Source organism: Protopterus annectens, chromosome 2.part1 (genome assembly GCF_019279795.1).
Source record: "Protopterus annectens isolate FY-2018-M chromosome 2.part1, PAN1.0, whole genome shotgun sequence".
Lineage (NCBI taxonomy): Eukaryota > Metazoa > Chordata > Ceratodontiformes > Protopteridae > Protopterus > Protopterus annectens.
Genome location: NC_056729.1, coordinates 1,876,746,948 through 1,876,773,649, shown reverse-complemented (window position 1 = coordinate 1,876,773,649; position 26,702 = coordinate 1,876,746,948). Strand labels below are relative to the sequence as shown.

Below are 26,702 nucleotides of genomic sequence, written 5' to 3'. Positions count from 1 at the left end.
AAGATCACACTGGCCCATTCATTCCTCGAAAAGATGAGAGTTGGGGGATAGGAGAGGTGCTATTATCCATAGGGAATGTGTGCCTTTTTATTTTCATGTACTTGCATCCCGACCCCTCACAACTGTGACCCCAACCCTGTCGTAGAGGGGAGATGCACACTTCTGCCCATACCAATTCAACCACAGTGTAACACAATCACCACCCTGGCTGACACTACTGCAAGCTGTGTACTTCACACTCGTTGGTATGACAGGGTACCAGACTGCCATCCCACAGCCAGGGGTGAAATGGTGTCAGCCACTCACTCCTACTGTCTCATGCTTGGCTACTACAGCATCTAATACATTTGTCAAATGCAAGTCATTGGGGTCAAAGTCAGTGCTTTATCTCTCTATGCTGCATAGATGCATTGTAAGCCTGTCTAAAGTTATGTTCTGACTGTACCTGACAAGAGCTTCCTTTAATCGGGCATTCTGTTCCTCTAATTGTTTAACCTGGTAACTGGATGCTGCTCCATCAGACCCTGCGGAAAGGAAAACACATCATGGGTGAAGGCTTGTTTCACAAACACTTGTGCAGCAACAATAACAACAAATATAACAAAGAAAAACAGACTATTTAGGAAAACAGCTTCCTTTTTCGAGAGCTACTTTTCATATCTGGTACCCCCCCCCCCTTTTTTTTATTGAAACATCTATCTAGTTTTCTGGCATTCAAAACAATGTGGCCATTTTTTAAATCATCACTATACTATTCTGTTCCTAATTCTGCTTCTCACACATTCTCATAGTGGACTACAATTAAGTGTGCAGCTAGACTGTCTGCAAAAATTCCCTCATTAGCACTCCAGCAATTTGGATAGTTTCTATTTCAAACCAAAGCCACAGATGTAATTTCTTCCTTCAGATATTTCAACTCAAAGCTCAATTATCACATTCTTAAAATTCAGTCAATGTCAAAAACTAAACTACTAAGCTGCACACCTACTTCTCAGCAGTACCACGATGCAATCAATGTGCAAAACGAGACAGACATCTTAGTACTTCTAACAACTCCAATAACTCAAGTACTGTTTCTATTATAACAATTAAAGGGGAACAACACTAGGGCAACTAATGGCAACTCAGCTAAACCTACATATCTTCTCTAACAGACCGCCACTTATTGACATCCAGAATGAACATTTGTGGGCATGCCAGTGGTGTTCCGAGGATTTCATCATCCTTTTTTAATGTTTAAAATTGTTTTACCAAAGCACTCTTATCATGCACAACACATGCTCTGCCTCAGAGGTGCAGAGGGATACAGCCACTAGCAGGTCTGGATGCTGGAGGGTGGTAATGAGCGACTGAGGCCACTCTTCTCATTCTGGACAGTGGAAGAGATGCCATTTAGGCCTGCTGTGATACTAGCTCCTAGGGAAGTTTATGTGGTAGTGCACAAAGTCAGAGAACCCACCTAAGTGTGGCATGGGCTGACAAGGAGTTTTCTGCTTAGTAGGTGGGATTCACACATATCCCCATACCTACACACACCTGTAGACTAGAAATATAGTCACCCTTTCATTGGGGAACCTGACCCACTGCCACTGGCAGGTTGAATGTTAGGCAGAAAAAAATATTCAACATGTGAGAGATGGCAGCCGGACAGCCAACTTTCATCTCCCTCTTGTGTCTGCAGATTAGGACAGAGGAAAGAATGTGAACAAGTCAATGGGGTGGTCGTAATGATCATGGGGTCACTGCAAGATAAAAATATATTAAAAAAAAATTACATACACATCCAAGCATATTTTCAACTACCACCAAGTGCATCCATTACAGTTCATTAAGCATCTGAGGATTAAGTTGCAATTTATCAGAAAATGGGAGGAGTGACAATTCTGCTATTAACGCCAACAGAAGTAACATGACAGCAGTTTACCTGATTCTACTGTTCCAAGTATCTTTCAGCAATGGCTTTACTGTACAATAAGCACACCTTCATCTCTGCATAACATGTGAAACAGCACAAAACATTTGACATCATCGCTTATATTACCACCAAGAGAACAAATCTGGCACAACTGTTTGATTTTTTTCCTATCAAGCTCGATTTCCATACCCAATTCTAGCAACTCTCAGCAACAACATAAAACTGACAGGAACATTAGGGGTATGGAGAAAGCTTCTTCTGCAATAGTTAACCTATCCACTGTGATCACTTACTTCCCTTCCCTGCCAACCACCAGCTCAAAAACCCCAACAGACTACTGATTTTTTCATATTTACATATACATGCTCATTGCAAAGTAAAGAATACCTTGAAGTAAGCATTTGTAAATTATATAAATGCTAAATATGATTTTATATAAACAACCTTTTGAATCCACATTTAATTTACATTATACAACTTCCCCCCATTAATATTCAAAAATGTGCACACGCTGATTGGTCAGCGTGCACGTTGTAAATCAGAGTTATAGTAATGGAAAAAGGTCCGGTTGCCCGGACTTTTTCCATTACTATAACTCTTTTTTCACAATGTTTCGCTATGTTAAACGAGTTTAACATAGCGAGACAGCTTTAAAAAAATTTTTTTTAAAGCTGCCTCGCTAGGTTAAACTCCTTTAACATAGCGAGACAGTTTGTAAAAAGCAATGGAGATCTTGTTTTCTCCGTTGCTTTTTTCAAAACTGTCTCGCTATGTTAAATGGGTTTAACATACCGAGACAGCTTTAAAAAAAAGCAACAGAGATTCTCCATTGCTTTTTTTAAAGCTGTCTCGCTATGTTAAACCCATTTAACATAGTGAAAACAGTTTGTAAAAAGCAACAGAGGTCTTGCTTTCTCCATTGCTTTTGCCCACAGTTCTGATGTACTGCATAGGCATACGCAGCACATCAGAACTGTCGCGGAATACCAGACAGCTGCGGAAAGGCAGCAAGGAGGCATTATATAATGCCATTATTTAAGATAAGTCATTATTTTTTTTCTTAAATAATGTCATTGTATAATAGCAATAACCCACTTCTGGGTGTGGGTAATGCTGGATTTACCCATGGTTGTCTTAGTTTGGCCACTCTGGTTTCGCCCTCGTGACCAAACCACGCCAACCGTGGGTAAATCCAGCATTACCCAAACCCAGGCGTGGGTTATTGCTATAGTGGTTGCCATCCATTAAAGTAAACACACAATTTAGTTAAAGGGCAAAATGACAACAGGTACTTAATAGAACAGGAAAAGTTAATTAAAAGAAAGAGTGTATTCCATGGAATTACTGAACACGGTGTCAGGTGAAGTTTTGCAAGCAAGGAGTACAACATTTAAGTCTACACTGGAAATTAAAGATTATTGTTGGACCAACACAAAATTATAATGGACAGAACTAGAGCAATACTTTCTATGTTTACTGCAGATTCAAAAGAAGTGAAATTATTAGTTAATAAAAACTGGCATTTAGAATGAAATAAAGAAATGAGAAAAGGGGTAGTACCTACATTTGTTTACAGTACCAATGAGAATTATAAGACAGGTACTTGAGAGTAAAAGAATTATATAAAGAATCTGAAATTAATGGAAGAATGTCTAAATATGGTAAATACAGCTTTTGTAAGTTTATAAATGATGGTCTCAGTATAAGTGTCGAAGGCTACCTCACAATTATTAGCCATAATGTTACGTTTGACTGTAGCACAAGGGGATAGTTTATTTGGTGAGCTGCATCGCTTGTGACGCATATTACATGGAGAAAATTCAGAGCCCACTAAAGAACATGATTTATGAACATCAGTAAGATTTTAGAAAGCAATATATGAATGCACGCCTTATACATACTTGCATTAGAAAGTACTCATTGTAAAAGATTTTGTTTTTTTTTTTGCAGAAAAAGTATGACAAAATGGGGAAGGGTACATGGGAAACAACCCTGAAGGGCAAGGAATTATTATGGCAATTAAAATTAAATGCCACAAATTTCCCAGGCCTGACCCACTTTCCCTATTAGTGTTTTAAAATTAAGGGCAGAAAAATTATAAGCAACATTTAAAATAAAAAAGAATTTTAATGGTAAACTAATACAAACAATATTAACTTAATACATTCTATGCAATGAATAGTTTAAGTTTGATTAAATTAAATGTGTTTGGTTTGCAATGTTTTAGGGGTTGCTTTAAAATGCACAAAATATTTAACTAATGAGATGGCATGTGATTGAAAAGCACATATAAAGATGAGTTTGTTTTTCATTCATTTTGATTAAGTCTATGAATTAAAAGGACAAAAATGCTAAGTAAATTACACCGAGTATCTGACGGTCAACATTTCCTATCTTTGACTATGGTTACTGCGAACTGCAAACCACAAAACGTACAGCTGTGCAAGACCTTACCATAAAGGTAGGCGTCCATCTCTTCACTGTTGCCGTATTCATTACAATAAGGATCCCTTGCTAAGGGCGGCCCAACATCCAGCCAGTATATCAACGCCTTTAGGCTGCTTTAAGGCATGCTGTACATCACGTATGCTCCTCGTGCTGCATCACGCATGCAAGTGACATCCAGACGTACCATCCTCAGAAGTGAGAGCATCAGTAGGAACACCAGTCCAAGGAGAAAATAGGCATTCAGTACATCCAGAAGGGAAAAGGACCACGGAGAGGAGGGAGGGAGGAAATACTTCAACAGTGAAGAGAAGGACATCTACCATTATGGTATGACTTTACACAACTGTACTCTGCCCTTCCATTTCACCGTTGCAGTACTTGTAGCATTAGCAAGAGTGCCAAAGCTCTGAAGCAGAGAGGGAGAAGGAAGGATCAGCAGAGCTCTCTACGACTCCATGAAGCATGGCCCCAGCAAAACCAGCTTTAGCTCTGGAAATTCCATCCAACCTGTAGTGCTTGGTAAATGTATGCACAGAAGTCCAGGTAGCTGACTCAAAAACAGAGTTTGCAAACAAACCCTTGAAAAAAGCACCAGAAGAAGCCACAGCCCTAGCAGAATGAGCCTTAACAGAAGAAGGAAGGCTTTTACATTGAAAGGAATAACAAAAAGAAATGACTTTAGAAATCCAGGAAGAAACAGTTTGCTTGGACACAGCCAATCCTAAGGACCTAGGATGAAAAGAAACAAAGAGCAGATTAGATTTACAAAAAATCGTAGTCTTATCTAAATAAAATCAGAGTTGTCTATGCACATCCAACGTGTGGAGCACCTTCTCACTGGCAAATTGCGGAGAAGGGAAAAAAATGGGCAAATGAATAGACTAATTAAGGGACAACTCATTCACCACATTGGGCATGAAAGAAGGAATAATATGAAGGGGCACACTGCTCTTATGAAACACCAAAAAAGGAGGACAAGCCACAAGGGCTTGAAGCTCAGACACCCATCTGGCAGAAGTAAGGGCTAATAGAAGAATAGTCTTCCAAAGCCTAATATGTAGGATGCTTTTAAGGAATTGCTTAGCTTCAAATCTAAAAGGTAAAGGAGGTGATAAAGGCAGACAAGCAGAAATAACTGATAAGTGGGCCTTAACCAAAGAATAAGCCAACCCAGCATTGAGCAGTTCGCAAAGATAAGAGAGAAGCAAAGGATTTCCTAGTAGTGGGTTTTTCTGGCCTCCTGTAGGACCCTAAGCATATTCTCAGGAAAAAATACGTGGAATCATAACCCTATTACCTACAAAGTCAGTTGAAGAGTGGACAGGTGGGGAGGGATGAGAGATCCCTTGTTTTGTGCAAGTAGGTCCCCCTGTGAGGTAACTTGTGATGATTACCCTTGGCTAAATGTACAAGAGGGAACCAATGCTGTCTCAGCCAAAAGGGAACATCCTGTTGTACTTTGAACAGGACTTTTGGAATGAGAGGAAGGGGAGGGAAAGCATAAAAAAATCATCCCCTTCCAAGAAAAAAATAGGGTGTCCACCTTCCAAACCAGAGGACCTGGGACCCTGGCACAAAATAGAGGAAGATATCTGTTCAGAACGGAGGCAAAAATATCCATTTGTGGAGCATCCCACTGGTGGACAATGTCCAGAAACACATCTATGTCCAAAAATTAGCACTGTTATCTGTGTAGCTTAATTACAGTTAAACACAACAATAACAGACACATTCTACACCAGTTCTCATACATGTTATGAATAACATGCAGTTTACAGTAATAAAGTCCTCAGAGTTAATTTCATCAGGGATAACAGCACCACAGAGCACAGCATTTTAAGGATACCACTCAATAAGGTCAGGTCTGCCCTGAATTCCTGCAATTCATGTAAAGAATCATGACACTATCCCCAACAGTCCCCTTTGAGCTCTAACAGCAACACATCAGTTTTCATGAAGATTTAATCATACTTTGTGTAGCTCAACAAGTTCTTACTTACTTTACTTAGGAAAGTTGCTATTTTAGCATGCGTTGTTTTAAAGTACCTTAATAATAATAATCCTATTTATTTAACTAGGTAGGCCCAATGGGCGCAGTCCCTTTTTAGGGGCGACCTGGGAGCAATGTCTTGTTAAACAACTTGGTCAAAACAAAACTAACAAACACAGTACCAAGTGGCAGTTTGGTTATGAATTGTTCAGCTACTCATCATCTTCTTTCGGCTGTTCCAGTTAGGGGTCACCACAACAGATCACCTGTTTCCATTTCTTCCTGTCCTCTGCATCTTCCTCTGTCACACCAACCACCTGCATGTCCTCTCTCACCATATCCATAAACCTTATCTTAGTCCTTCCTCTTTTCCTGTTACCTGGTAGCTTCATCCTTAGCATCTTTTTCCCCATTATACTCAGCATCCCTCCTCAGCACATGTCCAAACCAACGTAATCGTGCCTCTCTGGCTTTGTCTCCAAACCTTCCAACCTGGGCTGACCCTCTAATATACTTATTCCTAATCCTGTCCACCCTCGTCACACCCAGTGCAAATCTTAACATCTTTAATTCTGCCACATCCAGCTCAAACTCCTGCCTTTTTGTCAATGCCACTGTCTCCAGCCCATATAACATAGCTGGTCTCACTACCCTCTTGTAGACCTTCCCTTTCACTCTTACAGGTACTCGTCTGTCACAAATCACTCCTGACACTCTTCTCCACCCACTCCATCCTGCCTGTACTCTCTTCTTCACCTCTCTTCCACACTCACCATTACTCAACTATTGATCCCAAGTATTTAAACTCATCCACCTTAGCCACCTCTACTCCTTGCATCCTCACCATTCCTCTATCCTCCCTCTCATTCACACACATATATTCTGTCTTAGTCCTGCTGACCTTCATTCCTCTTCTCTCTAGAGCATATCTCCATCTCTCCAGGGTCTCCGCCACCTGTTCCCTACTCTCACTACAGATCACAATGTCATCTGCAAACATCATAGTCCACGGGGACTCCTGTCTGATCTCGTCTGTCAACCTGTCCATCACCATTGCAAATAAGAAAGGGCTCAGAGCTGATCCTTGATGTAACCCCACCTCCACCTTAAACACATCCGTCACTCCCACGGCAGACCTCACCGCTGTCACACTACCCTCGTACATATCCTGTACCACTCTTACATACTTTTCTCACACTCCTGACATCCTCATACAATACCACAACTCCTCTCTAGGCACTCTGTCATATGCTTTCTCTAAGTCTACAAAAACACAAGGCAACTCTTTCCGACATTCTCTGTACTTCTCCATCAACACTCTCAGAGCAAAGATCGCATCTGTAGTGCTCTTTCCTGGCATGAAACCATACTGCTCATCACTAATCATCACGTCCCTTCTTAACCTTGCTTCCACTACTCTTTCCCATAACTTCATGCTGTGACGGATCAATTTTATCCCTCTGTAGTTACTACAGCTCTGCACATCACCCTTATTCTTACAAATTGGTACCAAAACACTTTTTCTCCATTCCTCAGGCATCCGCTCACTTTCCAAGATTTCATTAAACAATCTGGTTAAAACCTCCACTGCCATTTCACCTAAACACCTCCATGCTTCCACAGGTATTTCATCTGGACCAACAGCCTTTCAATTCTTTATTCTCTTTATAGCTATCCTTACTTCCTCCTTGCTAATCCATTGTACTTCATGATTTACTATCCCTACATCATCCAACCTTCTCTCCCTCTCATTCTCTTCATTCATCAACCCCTCAAAGTACTCTTTCCATCTCCTCAACACACTCTCCTTGTTTATGAGTATGTTTCCCTCATTATCCTTTATCACCTTTACCTGCTGCACATCTTTCCTAGCTCGGTCCCTCTGTCTAGCCAATCTGTACAGGTCCTTTTCTCCCTCCTTAGTGTCCAACCTTTCATAAAACTCTTCATATGCCTTATCCTTCGCCACGCACCTCATCTCCTTATACTCCTGTCGACTTTATCTCTCTGACAATCCCACTTCTTCTTTGCCAACCTCTTTCTCTGTATACTCTCCTGTACTTCCTCATTCCACCACCATGTCTCCTTCCTCTGTCCAGATGTGATACCAAGCACCTTTCTAGCAGTCTCCCTTACTAGCTCTGCTGTAGTTACCCAGCTATTTGGTAACTCTTCACTGCCACCCAGTGCCTGCCTTAACTCATCCCTGAACTCCACCTCACAATTACCCTCTTTCAATTTCCACCACTTGATCCTTGGTGCTGCCCTCACACTTCTCCTCCTCTTCTTGATAACCAATGTCATCCTACAAACCACTATCCTATGCTGCCTAAACACTTTCTCTGGTCACCACTTTACAGTCTCCAATCTCCTTCAAACTGGCCCTCCTACATAAGATATAATCCACCTGTGTGCATCTTCCTCCACTCTTGTATGTCACCCTATGCTCCTCCCTCTTGTTAAAATACGTATTCACCACAGCCATGTCCATCCTTTTTGCAAAATCCACTACCATCTGACCTCCTGCATTCCTTTGTTTAACACCATACCTACCCATCACTTCCTCATCCCCTCTGTTCCCTTCACCAACATGCCCATTGAAATCTGCTCCAATCACCACTCTCTCACCCTTGGGTACAGTCATCACCACTTCATCCAATTCACTCCAAAATTTTTCTTTCTCATCCATTGCACACCCAACTTGTGGAGCATATGCACTAACATCATTAATCATTACACCATCAATTTCCAGCTTCATAAACATCACTCTATCCGACACTCTTTTCACCTCCAAAACACTCTCAGCATACTGTTCCTTCAGAATAACTACTACGCCATTTCTCCTCCCACCCACATCATGATAAAACAATTTGAACCCACCTCTGATACACCTAGCCTTACTCCCCTTCCATCTGGTCTCTTGCACACACAATATACCAACCTTCCTTCTGTCCATCATATCAGCTAGCTCTCTCCCTATACCAGTCATACTGCCAACATTCAAAGTTCCGACCCTCACTACCACAGTCCTAGCCTTTCTCCTCTCCTCCTGCCTTCAGCCATGTCTTCCGCCTCTTCTCCTCCTTCGGCCAACAGTAGCCCAATTTCCACCAGCACCCTGTAGGCTAACAGTACTGGTGGTGGTCGTTGTTAACCTGGGCCTAGACCGATCCGGTATAAAATTTTTTCTTGGTGACTGCAAGAAATGTTTTGGTGAAATTTTACGCCGGATGCCCTTCCTGACTGTTCAGCTACTAATAAGGTAAATAGGATTCAAACCTATGACTAAATGATGAAGCTCATAGCCTCAATCGGCTAAACTGCCAGAATCACTGCCATTCATTTATTCGAGCTACAATGACAGTCTATAAATCTCCACAAAGTAGAGTTGTGTACACTTACCATAAATGTAGATGTTCGAGTGTATTCACTGTTGCAGTCATCACATCTGGGTTATCTGCCTGCAGGTAGTCCTCAGCCGGCCTGAAGACCAGAGTCTTGGGATTTCTACGTCGGATGATGTCGCTTCTTCCATGATATCAGGTCGTCAGGGGTATAAAACATGAAGCTGACATCATTACATCAGTTTTTCTTGCCCCAGATGTCAGGTGCCCCCACAACAGGAAGCAATTATATGGTGTGGAACACCCCAGCAAAAAGCAAATACACATAGTATAAGACATGCCAAACCAAAAGGATAGGTGAAAACAAGGACAATCAGGGGGCTGGAGGGAGGGTAACCAGGACTGAAACAGTGAATACACTCTAACATCTACATTTATGGTAAGTGTACACAACTGTACTATGTTCTTCATGTTTCACTCTTGCAGTCATCACATTTGGGTTGATTCCCAAAGCTAAGGAAGGGAGGAGGAAGATTATGATGCATTAGGGCTAGCAATCAGGCCCTGTAAGACTGCTGGGGCAAATCCAGCTCTGGATTTAGAAAATATAGGCAAGCGGTAGTGCTTGGTTTAAGTATGTACAGAGCTCCAGGTTGCAGTTTCCAGGATGTCCCTGATAGGGACTCCTCTGAGAAATGCAGTAGAGGTAGATGCAGCCCTAGTTGAATGAGTTCTTATCCCCTGTGAGTTAGGTTTTCCATGGTGCTTATAGCAGAAATGGATGCAGTGTGCTATCCATTTGGAAATGGTTTGCTTTGAAATGGCCTTCCCCTCTGCCCCTGCAGCAAAGCTGACTAGCAGCTGGTCAGATTTTCTGAGAGGCTTAGTCCTCTCCACATAGAATCTAAGCTGTCTGTGCACATCCAGAGAATGCAGTACCCTTTCCCCTTTATTCTGAGAATTAGGGGAAAAAGTGGGCAAATGAATGGACTGGTTTAAGGCCACACTAGACACCAGCTTGGGCATAAAAGTGAGTCCTGAGGGAAACCCTGTCCGCATTGAAGATAATGAAGGGTTTCACTATCATAAGGGCCTGCAGTTCAGGCACTCTTCTTGCTGAAGTGATGGCTAAAAGTAAAGCTGTTTTCCAAGAGAGGAATTTCAGGTTCAAAGGGGGGAAACAGCAATTTTTTCCTATACAAAGTTAAGGTCCCAGGCTGGAGTGGGAGCTCTCCTGGGGGGGGGGGGGGGGGGTCTTAAATTTTTGGCCCCTCTAAGGAATGATTTTACCAGGGGATGAGAGAAGATGGGTGGCTCAGTATTATAATGAGCTGATATGGCTGAGGCATGACTCTTAACTGAAGAGAAGGATAGGCCCTTGTGGAGCATTTCTGTTAAATAATCTAGTATATGAGGTAAGCTGAGCACCGCTGTGCATCCCCTGAGAATGGCTCCAGGAATAGTATCTTTTCCACTTTTCTGAATAGGATTTTCTAGTATTAGGCCTCCTTGCCTCAATAATGACATCCAGCACCTGCTTACTGAGGGTCGCTAGAGGTGAGCTCAGGGGATTAGCCAGGCTGCAAGGTTCAGGGTTTGAAGCTGAGGGTGCAGAATCTGGCCTGCTTGCTGGGACAGCAGGGAAGGGGTCTGAGGTAGGTGCCATGGTTGTAGCACTGTCAGACTGCGCAAATACCACTGAAGTTTCCTCATATGCAGTCTTGCATATGGAAATAACAGAATGCAAGAGGCCATGAACCCCAGAGCTAGCAGTATTTTCCTTGCAGTCAGATGGGTTTTTGTGGCCAGTAGGTTTGTCAAATAAATTTGTTTCTCTGGAGTGAGGAATGCCATCTGAAAAGTTGTGTTCAAGCTTGCTCCCAGGAATACAATCTGTTGATAGGGTAGTACGTGTGATTTCTTCTCGTTGATGGTGTATCCCAGTAAAGTTAGAAGTCTCTTTAGAAATGACAGGTGCTGTAATAGCAAGTCCTGACTTTCCGTCTGAATCAGGCAATCATCCAAGTATGGGAACATCTGAATATTTCTCTGCCTGCAAAATGCAATGGCTGGAGATGGGCACTTTGTGAATACCCTGGGCACAGCAGACAAGCCAAAGGGAAGTACAGAAAACTGACAGGCCATGGAGCCTGCCCTGAAGTGTAGGTATTTCCTGCAAGATTCCCTTAATGGGATTGCATTACCCAAGACAAATGGGTTTTAAACATAGTTTCCCTAGGATGCAGACTCCACTTCCACTCACTCCCAACCCCAAGTAAACCAGTGGGCGGAGGCCCCAAAACTAGTGCACTGTGTCGTCAGCATCAAGGCTATTCAACCTGTCCCACCAGAACAAAGAGGACAAGACTTTTATTCAAAACTGTTCCTGGTTCCCAGAAAAGAAAACTCCTGGCATCCTATCCTGGACCTGTCTATTCTCAATACCTTTCTGGTAGTTAAATGCTAACTCTCCAACAGTGTCTTCCTATGCTGGCCAAGGATGCCTGGCTGGCAACCCATTTGTCTTGGGTAATGTATACCCAGTTTTTTGCATGCAGGGCAAGCTTTCCTCCTAAAGGTGTAAGTAGTTGAGCAAGGCTTGGAGGAATTTAGGATGTCATTGTGCAATTTTACCATGGGGGGTGGCTTACTACTCCCTGCAATGGAAGTGGGAGCGACCCACTGCTTAGATCTGTGCATAGCCTGAGACTGAAGTCTTGATGGTCTGCTGCCCCTGGGTTTGGACTGAGAAGGCCTGGAAAGGACCAGTTCTTTGAAGCCCAATGCCTACTGAATCTAGGAGGCTGTACTTGTAAGAAATATTTAACAGTTTACATAGATTTAGCTTTTTCCTCCATCCTTTTGAGGACAACTTCTGCTTTATTGCCAAAAAGGCGCTCTTGGTTGAAGAGTGCATCCAGTAATTTTGCTTTTACATGATCTGGCAAGTTTTTTTCCTTAAGCCAAGCATGTCTTCTAAGTACAGACCCAGTGACCGCAGCCCTGCAAGATGCTTCTAAAGCATCAAAACCACAATGCAAAGTATGTTTACCAACTTGGTCAGCAGAATGCATTAGCTCTTGTAAATCTTTGTGTTCAGCGCTGTCAGGAATCAACATCATTTTCTGTTTAATTAGCCCCACAACATGCTGCTGATACTTTAACATATGAAACTGGCAATTTAAAGCCCTAATGGCCAGAGTAGCAGAGGTGTATACCTTCTTACCCCATCTGTCTAAAGCCCTAGAATCCCTGTCAGAAGGGGTAGGATTTTTGGCAGTAGTAGCCTTAATGCCTTTTGGTCCTTGGGAAATGGTCTCTGGATCTGCAGTAGGATTCTTGAAGAGGAATTTGAGAGAGTCAGGTACTCTATAGTACCTGTCCAGTTTCCTGGGAGCTGGAGGCAAAGTATCCGGGGTAAGGATGGATTCCAAGAAAACATCATCTACAATCTCCAGAACAGGAGGGATAGCTAGAGGCCTGTGCTGAGGCAGGTTTAAAAATTCCCTAAGTCTCTTTTTGGACTGAGAATAGTCCTGGCTTTCCTAGAGGAAATGCTCCCTAAGAGTGTGTAAGGTTTCACCCAAAAAAAAATCTTCTGGAGGGGAAGCAGAGGGAATAGAATCCTCTGCATCAGAATCCTCATAGGTAGATAAGAGCAAGTCCTGATAGTCAGAAGGAACAGAGATATCAGATTCCTGATCAGAAGGAAAATCAGTTGTAGGTCTCTTAGAGGGAGAAGGCTGGCTTCCCCTAATTAAGGTAATAAGGTCTTCAGCCATTTTAATAATTTGTTTTTGAGGCATGTGGGCCTGAGAATGCGCTTTGGTCATCGGTTTTCTAGGCGTAGTGTGAACTTTAGGCCTGAGGAATTCGGTATTTTTGGCTTGAAATGAAGTAGTCAGTTTAATATGAAAATCGGTAGGCCTGAATACACCCTCAGAAGCCATTGCCTGCACTGCAGCTCTAGACTCAAAGGTAGAGACATCTGCAGGTTCCATAGTCAAAGAAGCATTTCACTGCATACCGGACTCCGAATGGGTCTCAGTAGAAGCCTGTAAATCTGCAGAAGCGGCTATGAGGGGCTGTGAAAGCACCTCACTAAGTACTGGCGGACTGGCGACTAGCTTAACAGAAGTGTCATCGGCAGTTTTGGTCCTATGCAGTCTGTCTCCATCTTTATCCTTACGTTTTTTCGAAAGATCGGTAGTCGGATGGGTTAAAGAAGCCATTTCGGAGTATGGAGATCGAGAATGAATGTATTTAGCTACAAAAATAGCCTGATGACGAATAGTTCGGGCATTGAACAAGGCACAACACCTACAGCGAGGGACGTCGTGGTCTGGGCCTAAACAGGTGATGCAGTAAGAATGGAAATCTCTATGAGGATATTTGCTTTCCAGAGGCAAGACAATTATTAATTTTTTCTGACATCGGTTAGATCAAGAAAAAGGATCCCCAATGGGGTATCTTTTTGAAGACTTCAGGTCTGAACTTCGAAAACGAAAATTTCAGGAGTTGGCCAACCGGCACTTGCGAACTGCTTCTGCTTCGGGCACAGCATGGTAAGAAAGACTGGTGTAATGGCGGCTGCATGTTTTATACCCTTGTTGACCTGACGTCATGGAAGAAGCGACAGCATCTGACGCAGAAATCCCAAGACTCTAGTATTCAGGCCGGCTGAGGGCTACCTGCAGGCAGATAACCCAAATGTGATGACGGCAACAGTGAAACACGAAGAACATCAGGAGTGTAACCAGAAAATGTTACTTTCACTCTCAGACTCATTTTGTCCCTCCAATCTACTTTACATGGAGAACTGGTCGCTTTTTTTTTTAAAATGTAATGTCCCTACAGATATACAAACCGGTTTTAAAAATAAGCAAGCGCATCTCTATGCAAGCTATGTAGAGATTGTTACTATCTGTGTAGTCCATTACAGATGCATTCTAGACTCAGTAAAGCCATAACATATATGAGATGCTCAGGACTCTGTGCTGGGTCCACTCTTTTTTTGGGATCTACTTCTTAGATATCACAGTCAGTCTCAAAGGCCTCTGGTTAACCAAGTTTGCAGAAGACTGCAAAGTAGGAGCAGTTACTGAATACCCCCAAAATGAGAACACCCTTCAGGTAGGCCTAAGAAAAATAAAACGCTTGGTGCCAAAACTGTGGCTTAAAACTCAGTAACAAGAAATGCATTACAGTACCTCTGGTAACTAAGTCATCAATAAAACACCCATAAAAGTGATTCACTTGTCAGAGAACTGGGAACTCGTGTAGATAGTAACCTAGCCTTCAACCAATGTGTGTACAAGGTAATAAGAAAATCCTTCTATGTTGCTCAACTTAGAAGCAAGGGCATGGCATCTAGATCCAGAGCGGTCATCATACCATCACACTCGAACCTCATCAGGCCCATCATAGATTATAATGCCCCCCCCGGTATGTGTACCTGACCAGACAAATGCAGCAACTAGAACATCCACAAAGGTTCCTTACACAATGAATACAGGAGTAAACACACTGTCCTACACTAATCGCCTCAAAGACCTGTCTCTCTGCTTGGTATCATACAGACTTCCGACAGATGATCTTTGCCTAGCATACAAGGCATTCCAGGGCCCTTTTTTGATGAATCTTTTTCAGATCTGCAAAACAAAAGGCACCAGAACTACTAGACTAAAAGACCTAATTTTTCTTGTGACATAAACAGGACATGTTGGACAGACAGACATATGTTTCTCAGAGAATTCTGATTCTGTGGAACAGGCTTCCCATTCATGTGAAGCAGAGGGGGCTACATTCAACCACTGAACTTCCATCAAACGGCTGAACATTGATTTCTATCCATCGAATGTTCATTCGGAGAACGTTAATTTCATTGATGACGAAGGTAACTAGTGTACCCCACCGTAGTATATCAAACCCACCCAGGTGGGGGCCTCCCCACCCAACTACATATAAATCAACTCCAAGACTGCACTACATGGAGAAAAGGGCAGACGGGGAAGTGGAAGCCAACTAGTAACTTTCGCCATTGATGAAATGAACGTTTGATGGATAGGGTTTGATGGAAGTTCCAGTCAATGGCTGAATAAAGACCTGAAGCACAGTTCCTCGCTCTCCGTATTTAAATGCAACTTGGACCAATGGATGGGTAATCAGAAACTCACCCCTGGTCTGACTCCTATATCAATAAACTATCCCCTATAAACCAAATATCCATCAAACTGGTTGGTCACATTTAGGTTGCACAGGTAGGCTTTTAAGTTCCTAGTGCTTGTTAGCCTAGTATACACATATGAGCCTATAAATTCAAGCATAATTGGTATGCATGGCTACAAACAAAAATGTCACAGGTCTCAGCAATGGGAATGTGGTGGATTTTTTTTACCTGACACAGACAAGTTCTATTTTAAAATTCAGAATGGCAGCTGGTTACCTTTGCAATAACTGATACGAGTTAAGAAACTTGTTGCCAATTTTAGTGGGCCCTTTGTTTTTTTTTTAACCGTGGATCCTCTTCTCCTGCTTTTATTATTAACTAGTTTTAGAAGCTGTCTCTCGTTTTATTACTATTTGCTGCAGGTGCTGTCACAGCCAGTCATTTTGCTTGCTGCATAAATAAGCCAATGTACATGGTACGTCTGTTATTCAGGCCAAGCATTTTACCTCTGTTTTTGACATTTCTACTGAATGGGAAGCTTGTTAGTCTGGCATGCTTTGCTGAAGTGACTGGCGCTGCTTTCACAACTAATGATTTGTGTCTCCTTGTCAGGAACCTTAACCAGAGTGATAAGGACTTCTTTTGCTTTCTTGTTGCCTCGGCCTGGAGTTCATCCACTGGTGAAATCTACAGCTGCTTCTGCCTTGGTTTTACCTTCTGAATGAATCTACAAGCCTAAAGATTGTTCCCTGCATGTCCACCTGGCATTGTGGTGCTCCTTGTTAGAACCGTTGCCTGTTTGAAAATCTGTCTGACCTTTGATTTTAATACACATTTCATTGCTGTCATAGAAATAAAGTCACTAAAGAAACATGTATACAAAATATAAGCATTTCTCTATGGGATGCCATTAACATATTCAGTAATCCAATCTAAAATCCCATTACAGCTTCCCTCTTGATTTATCAGTAAAATACTACTTTCAGAACAAACAGCTCACATATTCCTGTCAAAATATTAGTGCCTGCGTTGGATTTTTCATTTATACACTTATACCCTAAACTTGCATATTCCAGCCTACTATAACAAAAGCTTGGTATCTACTGAGTTGCCTACAGCCAAGAACAAATACACCACATACAATCTTATTCTGCCTGATATTTGAAATGAAACACCTGAAACCCATGTAGAAAGTACAGTTGTGCAAGATCATATCATAACAGATGTCGTACTTCTCACTGTTGTGGTATTCTTTACACTTGGGATATCCTGCAGAGGAAAGCCCAACATCCGGCCAGCATACCACAGCCTTTACACATTCCTGACATTGTATTGTCAAACGCATGTCCTAAGAGCAAAGCGTAGGGTACATATGTCATGTATGGACATCTAATCCTCAGAACTTAAGGACCCAGGAGAACAGCAACCCCAAATAAATAATATGCCAATTCCAGGAAAGGAAATAAAAACAAAATAAGGATGCAAGGGGAAATCCCCCGGCCAGCAGAAGGGCAACAGAAAAATAAACAAGGGGCAGGAGGGAGGGACCAAATACTGCAACAGTGAGACGTAGGATATTTACTGTTATGTTAAGATCTTACACAATGGTAATATGTCCTTCCTTGCAACTGCACCAATATTCTTTATGCTGGAGAGTCTAAAAGCTACTGAAAAGTATGGCAGGAGGAAGGCAAAGAAGACCCTCCCACAAACCCCATGAAGGATAGCCAAATCCTACCCTGGCCCTGGAAATGACATACAACTTACACTTGGCAAAAGTGTGAAAAGAAGATCAAAATAGCAGCTTCCAGGATGGATCTAGTATCCAGACCGTTGGAAAAAACGCACCAGAAGAGGTAATTGCCCTGGTAGAATGAGCACAAACAGAAGACGAAAACTGCTTCCTATGAAAAGAATAACAAAAAGTAATGGCCTCAAAAACCAGGGAGGAGATGGTTTGCTTAAATACTGCCAAACCCAATTTCCTGGCATGAAAGGAAACAAAACGTTGGTCTGATTTCCTGATATCTTTTGTCTTATCCAAATAATTCCTGAGCTGTTTATATAAATCCAAGGTGTGTAGTACCTTCTTACTAGCAGACTGTGGGGAAGGAAATAAGGAGGGAAGAGTAACAGACTAACTCAGGGGCAAATCATTAACCACCGTGGGCATAAAAGAAGGATTTCTGCAATGAGACACGATGTCTTTTTTTTTTTTTTTTTTTTTTTTACAAAAAGAGGAACTGCCATAATGGCTTGAATTTCAGAAACCCTCTTGCAGAAAAGCCATAAACAATACAGTACTCCCAGTACAATGCTGCAGGGAAGAAAAGGCAGCCTCAAAAGGGGACAGGGTCAATTTTTCAAGAACAAAATTAAAGTCCCAAGGAGGAGGAGGGATAGGTTTTTGGGGACCTAACACAAGGTATTCCTTTTAGGAATTGTTCGACTTCATAACTAGAAGTCAAAGGATGATTCAAAGGTAGACAGGCAGAAATAGGTGACGTGCTTTCACACAAGAATGCTAAACCAATACTGGCCAATTCAAGCAAATAAGAAAGGATGATAGAGACCACCACAGAAAAAAGGATCCCTGTCATGTTTGAGACACCACCTAGACACATCTCTTCCATTCAGCCACTTAGGATTTTCTAGTAGTGGGTTTTCTTACCTCCTGCAAAACCCAAAAATGATCCTCAGAAAAGTGCTGCCTCCTATCACCCAGTGTCAGATGAATGAAGCTATAAGTGTGGACAAGTGAGGGTAAGTGAGAAACCCCTTGGCTTGTGAAAGAAGATCCATCCTGTGAGGTAACTTGTTTTGAATGTTCCACGCCAGGTGAAAGAGAAAGGGGAACTAGTGCTGTCTGGCCCAAGAGAGTATTAGCAGCAAGATTTTGGGTTTGTCCTACATGATCTTTTGCAAGACCCTGGGAATTAGAGAAAGGGGCGATAGGCATACAGAAAACATCCCCTTCCAAAAGAAAGACATGGTGTCCACTTTCCAAGCCCCTGGACTTGGAACTTTGGAAAAGAAAGAAGGGAGCTGCCTGTTCAGAAGGCAAAAAGATCTACTTGAGGAATATCCTGCCAATGGACGATGTCCAGAAGCACCATTCTGTGAAGCATCCATTCTTGAGAATGTGTCCTGGACCTGTTCAGAGAGTCTGCTAAGAGACTGCACTGAAGGGATGTAAACCACCTGAAGAAACAAATGATGGTGGATGGCAAAATCCCAAGCCTGAAGGGTCATCCTGCAAAGAAGATGAGACTTTTTGCCCCTAACCCCCCACCCACCCACCTATGTACCACATGACTGTGGTGCTGTCTGTACAAACTTTGAGAGGAACTGCTACCAAAAGAGAGTGAAAGGATAGTCTAGATTGCTGGAAACTACCCAGCCAAGACTTGAAGTATTTGTGTGCAGCTCGAGTACGAAGAGGAACCTGAAAAGGCAGACTGGGATTTAGGCAGATCTGCTGAATCCACCAGCAGAGTACGAGTTTGAAAGAGGGTAAAAGAAGGACTGGAAACTCTATAGAGGGTGGCAGTGTGGAGCCAAACAGCCTTGAGGCACCACTGAAATCTCCTCATGTGACATTTGGTAAAAGGAACAATGGGAATGGTGGACATCATGAACCCCAGGGCTAAGAGAAATTCCCTTGCATGAAGAACTGGAAGGAGAAGAGACTGAAAATAAATTGTCAAGCCAAGGATGTTGGGAGGCAGAAGAAAATCCAACATTTGGGTATTCCTAATCCTGCAACCCAAAAGCACTTTGCCAAGAAAAGGAGTCAACACTGACTTTTTGACAGTGAGAGTGAATCCCACACTGTTCATGGGCAGTGCAGTGAAGTGCAGATTCTGATGCAGGAGTAAGCTGAGAGGGTGCGTGAATCAGTAGATCATCCAGATAAGGGAATATCTGGATTCTTTTAAGTCTGCAAAAGGCTACCACCAGGGGCCAGACAGTTGGTAAACACTCTTGGAGCTGTACAGAAAGAAAAAAAAAGAAACGCAAATATTTCCTGAAAACAGGATGAGTAGGAATATGAAAGTAGGCACCCTTCAAATCCAGGGAGACCAGAAAAGCCTGGGGAAGCAAAAGAGAGAGAGAGAGTCTATAGAGACAACATCTGAAGGAAGGAACCTTGAGAAAGGTGGTGAGAAAAGACAGGTCTAGAAATGGTCTCCATGACCCCTCCCTTCTTGGGAACCAGAAACATTCTGAAATAAAAACCCATTCCCTGTTGAGACAAGGGAACAGGTTGTATTGCTCCCTGTTCCACCAGATCCAGAAGGACCAGTGGAAAATGAAGTTGTCAAGGGGAGGATGGGAGGCCAGAAACTGAGGGAAGGGACTTCCAATCCATGAAATAACCATGCTGGATGATGGATAGAAACCAGGTATCTGTGGCTGTCTGTTGCCAAACGGGAAAGGAAAAGATGAGGGACAGAAGAATCTGGCAAAGGGGAATGGAAGGCTGGATCTCAGCTAGAGGCAGATTTATCAGGATAAGAGGCATTTTTGGCCCTTCAAACTGAGCGGGTTTATCGGGGAAGATCCATTTAGAAACCTTTTTACTTATAACAGATCGTCTAGGCTGTCTACGGACAAAAACAGGTTTTGAAGGATAGCTCCTCAAACACAGAAGCAGGAGAAACAAAAACATTTTGAGGTCCTGCATAAACTTTTCCATATCCTGCAGGGTGTTACAAATTCTGCAGCAACAGTGCCAAAAGATTCTGATTATCTAAGGGAGAATCTTAAAAGTTTGGCCTTAAAGTCATCAGGTACAACATGTAAATAAAACCATGAGTATCTTTATCCTACAGAACCAGATGCAGCTGCTCTAGAAGAGGCATCAGCTGCATCATAGCTGCATTTAATGGAACAGCAGGTTACCCGAGAGGGAGAGCTCAGTAGAGAGAGAGTAGAAGTCTTACTGTCTGAATCAGGCAAGTCAGACACTCCCTACCCTCACTCCCAAGTGAGATTGTAGAGCCAGGATATATCTAATCATGTGTCTCTGATAACTAATGGCCTTAAAAGCCAAGGTAGCATAAGTGTACACTTTTTCCCATACCTCTCCATAGCATGGTGCTCAGTGTCAGAAGGCAGAAGCTTGGAAGGAGAAAGCAGTTAGGATGTCTCATCTGTGGACATAGAAACTACAGAAGGGTCAAATGATGGCCTTTTATACAAATACTTATATTCCTCAGTTACTTTATAAAGTCTGTCTGGCTTCTTTAAAAATCAACAAAAAAATCCATCTGGCTTCATAGGGGCTGGAGGTTGACCGTTAGGGGCCTGAGTAGTTGTTGTAAATGTGCCCAACAGGGCGGCTAAGACTGGGGGGACTGAAGATGGTCTGGGCGACTTCTTTTGCAAAAGTAAATAGTACCTCTTCTGAACATCAGATACTTGTGACAAATCCATTTAAAGTGTTCCATCACACGAACCACTGCATCTCAAAGGATAATTACTCAAAAGGAGACTCAGAGGACAAAGAATCTCTTCATCAGACCCTAACGGCTAAGGAGAGTGCATTTGAGAGGAATAGGCTGTCATTAGAAGTCAACTCCCTTGTTCTCTTACATGAGGTGGATGACCAAGGGGCAACAGCTGCAGAGAGAAACAAACCCTGTGGTGGTTTCAGAGCCATAAGGGGCATCAGACAGCCCTTGAGAAAAGTTCTGACACTCTTTGTAAGGATCCTTTGCTACAGTAACCACTTGTTTGGTTTTCTGTTTCTTTTTTATGGGAACAATGAATTTGACAAATCTATGAAGGTCAGGGCCACCTCTAGATTCAATGAGGGTACCAGGCACCTCTTCCCTAACTAAAATTTGAGGAATCCCCCAGGCTCTTCAAATATAATCAGCCTTGAGTCCCTCTCAACATTTGTTCCAGATGCGTGCAGAATATCAGTGGACATGCAAGTAGACAGTTTCATGTCAGCCTCCAACTGGGTCGCAGCACAGGGAACCGGTTTCATCATCAGCCAGTCTTTAGGTTCTTCATCCAACCTGAACGAGACATTCAGTGGAGGCAGGTCATCAGCATATTCAGTACATTCTCATTTAACTTTTTTCTTAAGAGGATACTGAACTCCCGGGTGGCAGATTCAGCCACGGTACCCTGGGTTAGTAATTTCAGACATTAGTTTTCAAGATAAACAGAGAAGGACGGCAAATGACTGTGGACTGCCTTAAGGACAAAAGTCTGACAGACATCATACTGAATATGGCTGTGCGTAGCACCCAAAAAAAAAAGAAGACACGTCTTGTGTCTATTTTTATGGGGAATTTCTCTCTCAAACTCGCCTTTCCTCTTTCTGGGTAACATGAACATAAACTATGTGGAAGAAAAGAAAGGCTCCTAATGGTGCACTTACTTGTATTAGGCTTGGTAGAAGAACTAGCTCCGGGAATGGCATGCAACCAAATTGCATACTTCTGACGTACAATGCCAGGAAGGTGTAAAGGCTTTAGTATGTTGGGCAGATGTTATCCTCTGCAGGATATAAAAAAGCATAAAGAATACTAGAAAAGTGATAAGGGTGGGCATCTATTAAAATGTTAAATTAGTGCAGTCCTAATTCATCACTATCACACTTCCTATTTAATATAAAGTATTTGTTGTTTCCACGTTTTTCCTACTGTTTGTTGTAGGAAAAAGTTCAACGTTCTTCTCCAAAATGCTCTCAAGGCATTAGACAGGTACATTTTACCCATAATGTTGCTCTAAACAACACGGGCTATAAACCCACACTATCACCTCCCTCAAACTGACTTCCTTATTTTTCACCCCCTCCACCTGTTACCATAATCTACTTTACTTATCCATCTCCCAACTCAGCCTGTCGGTCTGCAGTACTGGAAGTAGAATGAAGAATCAGATTGTTACAGTTATTTAGTAGGAGTACCATGCTCTCAGACCATTTATTCCCAATTACTTTTACAGTTATTTAGTATGAGTGCCAAGCTCTCAGACCATTTATTCCCAATTACTTTTACAGTTATTTAGTATGAGTGCCAAGCTCTCAGACCATTTATTCATTACTGTTACAGTTATTTAGTATAAGTGCCAAGCTCTCAGACCATTTATTCCCCATTACTTTTACAGTTATTTAGTATGAGTGCCATGCTCTCAGACCATTTATTCCTCATTACTGTTAGTTATTTAGTATGACTGCCATGTTCTCAGACCATTTATTCCTCATTACTTTTACAGTTATTTAGTATGAGTGCCATGCTCTCAGACCATTTATTCCTCATTACTTTTACAGTTATTTAGTATGAGTGCCATGCTCTCAGACCATTTATTCCCCATTAATTTTATAGTTATTTAGTAGGAGTGCCAGGCTCCCAGACTATTTATTCCCCATTACTTTTACAGTTATTTAGTAGGAGTGCCATGCTCTCAGACCATTTATTCCTCATTACTTTTAGTTATTTAGTATGAGTGTCATGCTCTGACCATTTATTCCCCATTACTTTTACAGTTATTTAGTAGGAGTGCCAAGCTCTCAGACCATTTATTTCCCATTACTATTACAGTTATTTAGTATGAGTGCCATGCTCTCAGACCATTTATTCCCCATTACTTTTACAGTTATTTAGTATGAGTGCCATGCTCTCAGACCATATATTTCTCATTACTTTTAGTTATTTAGTATGAGTGCCAAGCTCTCAGACCATTTATTTCCCATTACTTTTATAGTTATTTAGTAGGAGTGCCAAGCTCTCAGACCATTTATTTCCCATTACTATTACAGTTATTTAGTATGAGTGCCATGCTCTCAGACCATTTATTCCCCATTACTTTTACAGTTATTTAGTATGAGTGCCATGCTCTCAGACCATATATTTCTCATTACTTTTAGTTATTTAGTATGAGTGCCAAGCTCTCAGACCATTTATTCCTCATTACTTTTACAGTTATTTAGTATGAGTGCCAAACTCTCAGACCATTTATTCCTCATTACTTTTACAGAATAAGGTGGTAAAATAGTGATATTAGCCCAGGCTGGAAGCTGCTGTGAAGGATCCACGACTGCCTTTGTTTTAGGGAATCAATTAGCTTCTACCTAATATTACTTCTCTAAGAAGTTCTTCTCTTGGAGTATTATAACTCTACAAAACGAAATTAACTTGCAATTTGATAGAACTCATAGAAAATTGGACTCAAACAAAAAAGAAAAAAAATTATATAAATTTCCTTACATAATCTGGCTATATACCCAGCTGAGTTACTCCGCTAGGTTATAGTAGGGACTGTGTAGCCCCGCTCCGTTCGCCTTCGCTACGCTCAGGCTCACTTCGCTCCCCTCCCTGCCCCCATATCCCACCCGCCCCCACTACCTCTACATTTATAACCATAAAACCACACCCACTAGGTTTAGCTCCAATCATATTTGCCTTCTACTTAATTACACTATCACAGGTGACCCCTCTTACCCTATGAATATCCATCCCTGACTCATTTGTCACACCCTCATTGCCTAGTCTTCCACTTACTATCCACACCCGACTCATCTTTCACTCCCTCAGAGCCTTAGCTCTCCATTCGCTCACTACTACCTGCAAGTGCATCCTTGTGCACTGTCTACTACAATTCTCTAGAGATGTGGTACTGCATACTAGCACCAATCCTAATAACCTCCTATCTTACAACTCTGTATGAAACCCAAACTCTCTCAGGGATCACAGTTCCCAGGGCCGGGTCCAACTCCCCTGAACTTACTCTTTTAAACTTTTATCATATTCAGGGTACTTGGACTGATACAACTTATTGCACTATTCTTCCATACCCCTATACTTCAAATAATATTAACCTTAAACAAAAGCACTCCTACATAATAGTGAATAAATTCCTGAAACTCATCTCCAAACTAAGACATAACTTGCTAAGACATGGGGACATACACCCTAACCCTGGTCCTGCCAATATTCTCCAAAACTCATCCCTTTCCAAGGACCACTTAGCCTATCCCTTATTGGCTCGCCCTACAAATTCCCTTTTCACCTGCCATCTGAACATTAGAAGTATTAACAATAAGGTACATGAACTTCATGCAGTCATGGCTGACCTCTCCCCTGATATCTTGTGCCTAACTGAAACTTGGTTAAAACCGACCACATTGGACAACGAAATACTTATCCCTGGGTACAACATACATAGGAGAGACCGAAACTCTAGAAAAGGAGGTGGGGTAGCCATTCTCTATAAATCTGATCTAATTGTCTCTATCGATGTCACTCAACCACCTCAGATTAACAATGCGGAGATCCTTATTTCCAAGCTACAAATCAACGTAACTAAGTTTATCTATATAATCTGTGTGTATATTCCCCCAGGTAAGAACATAAATACTCTTGAAGCTACCCTGCACTGGCTATCGAGTCACTTCCCTCAAGAAACCATAGTTCTTGGGGACTTTAATATAGACTGGACTTCCTGCTCCTCTCAAGCCCCTTCCACTCAAATAAACCTATACTCCTTCACTCAAATGACTAACTCTCCTACCAGGATAGACAAATCTAACCAAAAAGAGAGTATACTGGATTGGATGCTTACTAATAGTGATCCCAACCAATATACTTCTGGCACCCTCCCAGATAGCCTTAGTGATCACCATCTCACTTACATAATTAAGCACAAAATTACTATCCCAAAGAACTCCACACTAAGATCGGTCAGAAATAAAAAAAAATTCGACCCCACCAAATTTCAACTAGAACTAAATTCCTGTAACTGGATAATACTCAAATATCTACCATTAGATGAAGCAGTTCAGTATTTCAACACAAAATTCCTAGAGATTCTTAACTATCATGCCCCCATTCGCTCAAAAATTACTAAGTCAGGGGATGTCCCCTGGCTCTCTAAAGAAACCAGGCAGAAAATGCATCTCAGAAATAAGGCATGGTCTGTTTGGCGTACCACTAAAACTCCTCTTGATCATACTACCTATAGACAACTTAGGAATGAAACCAAAAGACTAATTTTACTTGATAAAAGGCACTACTATTGGAAACTGAAAACTGAACATCAAAACTGTCCACAAAAATTCTGGGCCGGGTTAAATAATCTTCACCCTGGTCGCTCTACCACCCCTGTCCCTGCCACACTCATAGACAAACCATCGAACCTTGTCTCTAATAGCTTTAATTGCTTCTTCACGGAGACAATTCAAACCCTCTCCAATCAACTGCCACGTAACTCTCATACTCCTGATACTCCCTCCAATAAAAACACTCCCCCATTTACCTTTCAGCCTGTAGCAACTTCATTCATTCGTAAATTAATCAAAAAACTTAAACCCACCACTCTGTCAGCTGATCAACTTCCAGCTGAATATCTACAAAAAGCAGCTGAAGCGATCGCCTTCCCAGTGTCAATACTCATTAATCGCACCCTTACAGAGGCCAAAGTCCCTGACATCTGGAAGGTATCCTATGTAATTCCTCTCCATAAAGGAGGCACTTCCACAGGCCTCTCCAATTACAGGCCCATCTCTATACTCTCCCCCATATCTAAAATAATGGAAAAATGTGTGCAAAAACAGGTTATGGAACACCTACTTGCCAATCACCTACTGGCCGACACTCAGCATGGTTTCAGACCTCTCCATAGTACCACCTCTGCCCTTCTTGCCTTCTCCAATACCATCAACACCCATCACTATAACAATATTATCTCCTCAGCTGTATTCTTGGATCTATCCAAAGCCTTTGATATGGTGGACCACAAACTACTAATTGATACTCTACACTCATTTGGTCTAGATACTACTTCTATTCAATGGCTTAGTTCCTATCTAAATGGTAG

At 42.1% G+C, this 26,702-nt stretch overlaps 1 protein-coding gene across 7 annotated transcripts in view; it reads right to left on the bottom strand.

Annotated features, from left to right (window-relative positions):
• The window catches only part of DCTN1 (dynactin subunit 1), a 1,835,652-nt gene that overhangs the window by 994,372 nt on the left and 814,578 nt on the right, over positions 1 to 26,702 (bottom strand). For all 7 annotated transcript variants that reach the window (XM_044063298.1, XM_044063299.1, XM_044063300.1 and 4 more), the window contains one exon: positions 446 to 524. In XM_044063298.1, coding sequence (XP_043919233.1) covers positions 446 to 524 — 79 coding nt within the window. The remainder of the gene's footprint in view (positions 1 to 445; positions 525 to 26,702) is intronic.